This window comes from Eurypyga helias, unplaced genomic scaffold, assembly GCF_000690775.1.
Source record: "Eurypyga helias isolate BGI_N326 unplaced genomic scaffold, ASM69077v1 scaffold15131, whole genome shotgun sequence".
NCBI classification, from domain to species: domain Eukaryota; kingdom Metazoa; phylum Chordata; class Aves; order Eurypygiformes; family Eurypygidae; genus Eurypyga; species Eurypyga helias.
Window position 1 is genome coordinate 20,678 of NW_010231637.1, and position 6,576 is coordinate 27,253.

Below are 6,576 nucleotides of genomic sequence, written 5' to 3' on the forward strand. Positions count from 1 at the left end.
GGGGTTGGAACTAGATGGTCTTTAAGGTCCCTTCCAACCCAAACCATTCTGTGATTCTGTGAAACATCTCTAGGTGTGTCTGAATCAAACCCAGCAGCTGTTGGACAGTGTTTTGAGTAACAAACTTTGCTGGTCATGGCAACAGCCGTAATGGAATAGATTTGCGTGCTGTGTACAAATCTGTGCTAAATGAAGATGAATGAAGTGGGGAAGGACACAGTTAAGTTTCCCCAAGTAACTGTAGCCATGGGCATGTGACGTGTCGTAAGCCATGGGCATGCGACATTAATATTTCCCCTGTCCCCCAAGGGTTCCTAATCTTCTGTAATGGCTGGTGATTTTAAGAGGCAGTTTTTGTGTGCAGCACAAATCAGGAGGGTCGGGGTGCTCCGAGGAATTTCACAGTGAGAAGGCAAAAAATGGGTAAGTCTTAAGTGCATATGCAAGGGCCTAAGAAACACAAGGGTGAAACACAGTTTCCTTCTCTCGCTCATGACCCAACGTGTGTATATGCTACACACGGAGGGGAAATGCATTCCCTGTTTCTTCACTGGCATCACCTCAGCCGCAAGGAAAACGCATACCTGAGCCTCTTTGCTTTCACAGGCTTGGCTGGGAGGTGGTGATCGGCTTGCTCTAGAGGTACAATAAGCATAGGAGTCTATAAAATAAGGGATGTGCCTTTTAAGACGTATGCAGCAATGCAGACCGCCACAGGTTGACTAGGCGTATTGCAGGTAAGCAAGAAAATCTTTAAATTCAGGTGAAGCTTCAGAAATAAGGAGATTGTGTTACAGGGGACGGAGAGAGAAGAAAGCTTTTTTCAAAAGAGAAGTTAATGTTGGTGTCTGTCTGTCTTGTAGGTACATACATTCTGACAACTGCCCTGCTGCCCCTCCTGGAAAAAGAAGCGGATGCCAGAGTGGTGAGTCTGCGATGCTGTTGAAAAGTGGTGGTTCACTACTCTTACCTTCTGATTTGTGACAGCATCTCTTGGACTGTGCTAGCAGTGCGGGGTTAGTTACAATGCTGTAAGCATCTCTACAATCCTCTTGGATTTTGCTGAAAGCAACCTCCTTCTCCAAGGCAAAGCTCCTGCCTGCTACTCTAAACCCTTCATTGGAAAGCAGAGTAGGATGCTTCCTTTGGAAACCTCCCCTTTTTCCTTCTCTGGGGCAGCACAGTGCAAAATACCTGTGAGTATAGGCTTAAAAGAACCTTACAGGGTCTTGGTGTGAAACAGGGCAGCGGGTGCATTTTTTAAATGAAATTTCCCAAGTTCTGTACAGTGCCTCGTTTTCTAATTAGCTTCTCTAAATTCTAAACATAGAAACTACAAAGAGTGCTCTTCTGCTGTTTCTTTTTTCCTCCCAATTACTTTTCAAAAGGAAGCAGCACAGAGTTCCCTGATGGAGTCGACACCATTTTGAATGAAAATCACTTTCTAAATAAAAATCTGTTTCTTCCAACTCACCTCCAGGTACGCTCCACACGTGAGCGCAGCTGTAGTGCAAAGAGCACGCAGAGGAATCCCGCTCCTAGGGACTCGAAACTATAGCCTGAAGACCGCACTGCACGCACCAGTGGGATTGTGGGAGTTCCTGGGGTTAATTTTCATTCGTTTGCTTTTCATTCACTTGTTTTTTGTTCATTTGATTCCAGATAACTGTCTCATCTGGGGGCATGCTCGTTCAAAAATTAAACATCTCTGACTTGCAGTCGGGAAACGGGACATTTGATGGAACGATGGTGTACGCACAAAACAAGGTACATTGTTCTGGAAACGAAGCCCAGCCCTTGTTTGCTAACCATCTAAACCATCTGCTTTGCAAAAAGCCTCTTGTTTGCTGTTGCTTTCCCATTTGCCCCATACGGAGCTATAACCTTCAGGAGCGCAGTGGCATGTGCTTACGAGTGCGTAGCGTCTTGTGCAGAGGGCATGGCTACAATTCCATTTCATTTGATTTAAGTCTCAGCTGGGAAAACTGTCTGTAGCTGACAGACCCCTTCTGCCTGCTTAGTTCTTACATCCAATCCGCAGCAAGTCAGCGTGGCCGGTAAAAGCAGCGTCACCACTTTCATAGTAAGCTGTGGCCAGGGTATGGATTGCAGTGACCATGGTGGTCTCTGGCAGACTTATCTACCAAGTCCAACCAGGATGGGTAAGGGTATGTTTAACTCATTTCAAAAGGCAGTGGGTTAATGGTGACCAGCACTGGTTTCAGTTCAGTTTGGTCTGGTGTCATGAGAAGGGGCACTTTGTTTTTGCAGGGAGGCTGAGAGAGTTGGGCTTGTTCAGCCTGGAGAAGAGAAGGCTCCGGGGAGACCTTATAGCACCTTCCAGTGCCTGAAGGGGCTACAAGGAAGCTGGGGGGGACTTTTTACAAGGTCCCATAGTGACAGGACAAGGGGTAACGGGCTTAAACTGAAAGTGGGGAGGTTTAGATTGGATATCAGGAAAAATTCCCCGTGGAGAGGGTGGTGAGACACTGGAACAGGTTTGCCCAGAGATGTTGTGGATGCCCCATCCCTGGGAGTGTTCAAGGCCAGGCTGGATGAGGCTTTGAGCAACCTGGTCTAGTGGAAGGTGTCCCTGCCCATGGCAGGGGGGTCGGAGCTAGATGGTCTTAAAGGTCCCTTCCAACCCAAACCATTGCTTAGAACCACGTGGTTCTATGGTATTTCTGCTGTACCTAAATGCCCTGGTATTTACAGCACACGTGATGCCCTTTATCTCCCTGGGACGTAACTCGGCAGACAGGCTATTGAACGTGATACTAGTCTGGCTCTTTTTGCTCTATCCTAGAGACAGCAAGTTGTCTTGACAGAACAATGGGCAAAAGCTCACAGGAACATCCATTTCTCTGTGATGCACCCTGGCTGGGCAGACACTCCAGGTAACATCTGCTTGACACTGAATATTTTTCTTTTCAGGATTAGTCTAAAAGCAAAGAGAGAGTTTCTGCTAGACTTCTCCAAGAGCTGCAGTGATTTCTTAGCTCCAAACTGGTGCTTGAAATAGTTTTGTACCCCTTTGGTAGCTGTGTTCTGCACAGTGGCTGCAGTCGGTGTGTAGCCAGAGAGTAGTAACGGGCAATGCACGGTTCCAGCCCCGCGCAGAGGCCCAGCAGAACCCTCCTGCACTCAGGTAACCTTTACGTTCCATTTGTCGTGGCACTGTGAAACACACAGATAGAGCTTCTGCCTCTGGAAATACCGACATGCAGGCGCTGGGAATTTGCGAGGGCATATCTGAAGAAGGAGCGCGCACCATTGTGCAAGCCCAGTTCCTCTGCGCTCCCTCTGAGCATTTACTGCCGTCTGGAAGCAGCGTGTTTGACCAGAGGGCCCTTTGTCTGAGCTGCAGCTGTTCTTCGCTGCCTGCGGCGGGCCAGCATCAGTTACCCAGCGTGCGTGTTGCATTCTGCAGCGTTTACCGCCCCGAACACCCAAGCTTGGGATGCAGACTAGCAACCCCATCTCAGGGTCTTTTCTAGGGACACAGTTTCCCAAATTTGCTTCTGATGGGAAGCAAATCTATTTTATGGGAAGCAAATCTATGGGAAGCAAGTCTATTTTATGCTTGAAAACTACCCCTTCCGACTAAATATCCTAGTATTTCCTTTTCTTTAAATACATCCTTTCTGGATTTCAAACCCAATGAACCGTAAAATTATCCCACCTTAAAGTTCAAGGACTCTCCAACCCCCAGAAATAAACACCTGCAGGAGATGGGCCTTCAGCCATCACCTGCTGGACAAAATAAAAAGAAAGCAGAGTTTAAACATGAATTTTGTGGTTGGTTTAGGTACTGTTCACCGTGCAGTTTTTAAATACAATGCTGCAACTGGTTTCCTAAACCTGGTGAGAAAATAAGTGCTAAAAATCCTATTAGAATACCTGGGGTTTGGTATTTCTGTATCCTGATGTCATACTTCTGTGCAGGTTAGAATGGAATTGGCTCAGGAACCTCTCACGGGTCCTGTTCTCTGCTCCTGCTCGTTCTGTCCCTGTAATTTGACCCAAACAAGCAACTGGTGGATCATCTGGCAGCTTAGCACTATTCCACCACAAGTCATCGATCTCCCTCTATGGGGAAATACTCGTTCTTTCATAAACTCTGAGATGCCTTGTCTCCTTCCTACGCTCACAACGGCAATTTCAAGCTGCTCTTTTTTCTTTTGGTTTGGTTTGTTGTTTTTTGGGTTTTTTTAATCAAAACAGCTTTGCCCAGCAGACCACCATTCCATTGTTACTCTTCACAGCTGTGAGATCCTCAATGCCGGATTTCTACCAGAAGATGAAGAATACCCTGCGCACAGAGGCGCAGGGAGCTGACACTGTTGTATGGTTGGCAGTATCGCCTGAAGCAACGAAGTTACCAAGCGGCTTGTTCTTCCAAGGTAAGGCAGCAGCGTATTTCCTTAGCATGTGGCATGCAAATCCTGATTCACTGAACTTCTGGCACGGCTTGCAGGAAGCTGAGACTTTTGTGGATTTGGGTTGACTTTGTCCCCTCTGTCCCCTCCCAGACAGTCACACAGGGTTGGTTGCCAGATATTTAACCAGAAACCCACATCCCAGCTGGTCAGTCTTATTTGTAGAGCCAGGCTTTGTCAGCTTCATACACCTGTCATCTTCTTCTGGTCCCAGTGCTTCTGCTCAGTTGTTCTTGCTCTAGATCACAATTCCAGAAGGTTCTTGCCTTTGTCCACCCCCAGCTTGAGTAAACAGGGAACACACCTTGGTTCTCCAGCTATAGATAATTGTGCCTAGTGCCCTCCATCCCTGGGAGTGTTCAAGGCCAGGCTGGATGAGGCTTTGAGCAACCTGGTCTAGTGGAAGGTGTCCCTGCCCATGGCAGGGGGGTTGGAACTAGATGGTCTTTAAGATCCCTTCCAACCCAAATCATTCCATGATTCTGTGAATTGCTTTTGAGAGCTTTGGTCTTGGCCTGACTTCTCTTAAGGCTGCAAGAGAAGTCCCGTGTCCTGCGCTTATCAAACAGTGATGCAGTCTGTTATCAGAGGTCTCTGGGACCCCTTAGGACTGGAGCCCTCAGACTGCCCTTAGTACGGGCCCTCTTCAGGCCCTTTCAGCGACGGGCTTTGTGTGCAGGAGCGCTCCGCCACAGACCCTGCTCCTCTGGTCCTAGAAGGCCATTTCCTGAACCAGTCGCACCTTCCCTCCATTTCCTGCCTTCTCACTTACTCAGTTCCTTCTGAGTGAAAACTGAAGCCGTCACTTTTTTATCCAGAGGAAAAAAAAAAAAAAGAAAAAGGGAAGTGAGAACGTGACTCGTACAACCAGAATTCTCTGCATCAGCCAAAATAAATAACAAAATGTTGGAGTCCTGCTTGCCGAAGACTAGAAGCATCTTCTCCGTGATGCTGAGCTTGGCCTTCATGCAGAGTTCTCATCTTCAGCGCAGGCTACTGGTAACACTGCATTTGGTTAGGAAGCAGTTCATATTCCCTGATGGAGAAGGAACGTTCCTCTGCACATTTCTCTCTCCTCAGTTTTCCGTGAGCAGAGGTTACGTGGCATGTGCAGCCAGTTACAACATTTGCTCGAAACAGAGGAAACATCTCGGCTCCCCTGGGAAGCCTGATGGCAGCCTGATAGGTTTGCAGGGAAATCTGCTGCCCAGGGTTGCAACAGCTCATTCCTTTAGTCTCAACCTGCAACTGTGGAAGTTGGACTTAGTAAATAGACTCACAGTGCTGCACCCGTGCTCTGATGGTTGCTTCATAGACACCTGAGAGCATTGCCATAAGGTTCCCAGGTTCTAGATACCTGGGTTTGGAGAGAAAAATCCCTTAGAATGGATGGTGATACAGCTATGCTTACACAGAGTGAGCATGGAGTAAGAGATTTGGAAAACCAAGCAAAGCATCAAATGGAGCTACTTTGGTCAGACATCTTTATGTTGCACACGTTACTTCTGGTGGTTGAGCAATTGGAATCATAGAATCACGGAATGGTGTGGGTTGGGAGGGACCTTAAAGACCATCTAGTTCCAACCCCCCTGCCATGGGCAGGGACACCCTCTATTAGACCTTATTAGCATAAGTTCTTTGGCATTTAGAACGCAACTGTTCTTTTTAAGGATGAAAGTAAGCATTTTAAGATGGAAACTAATCCAAACTACAAAGTCCCAGCTGGCAATGAAAAATACTGTCTCATGCTATGAAGCTACAGAAGCAACCTCAGCCTGCAACAACCATCTCACGTTATTGGAGTTTGTCTGCAGGGTTATGCTAGAGACAGGGAGCTGGTGTAACCCCCTAATAAGGCCTAACTTTATCCATCCCGTCCCCAGCTGCAAATGAGGTCTTTCCCCCGGGTCTGAGTCATACCGTGCTAGACGACAATGACTCTAGTTCCAGAACACAAGTGAAATTAGTTTAATTTCTGTTTTGGAAGATTTGCTTTAGCTAACATTGTTCACAGATACCTAGAAGGTAAGTTCTCTGGCTTCAAGCCTGTGAGGAATGGCTGGGCAGTGTAGAGCTTAGCAGAAATACCTCCTTTGTGCTAGAAGGGGTACTTAGATCCATAGAAGGGTTTGGGTTG

At 47.3% G+C, this 6,576-nt stretch overlaps 1 protein-coding gene across 1 annotated transcript in view; it reads left to right on the forward strand.

The window, feature by feature from the left end:
• DHRS12 (dehydrogenase/reductase (SDR family) member 12) overlaps positions 1-4,403 on the forward strand; it is a gene marked incomplete at both ends in the record, with an annotated part of 24,914 nt that extends 20,511 nt beyond the window's left edge. Inside the window, 4 exons of the mRNA XM_010161158.1 lie at positions 864-925; positions 1,663-1,767; positions 2,807-2,897; positions 4,266-4,403. Coding sequence (XP_010159460.1) covers positions 864-925; positions 1,663-1,767; positions 2,807-2,897; positions 4,266-4,403 — 396 coding nt within the window. The remainder of the gene's footprint in view (positions 1-863; positions 926-1,662; positions 1,768-2,806; positions 2,898-4,265) is intronic.
• Positions 4,404-6,576: the final 2,173 nt, after the last annotated feature.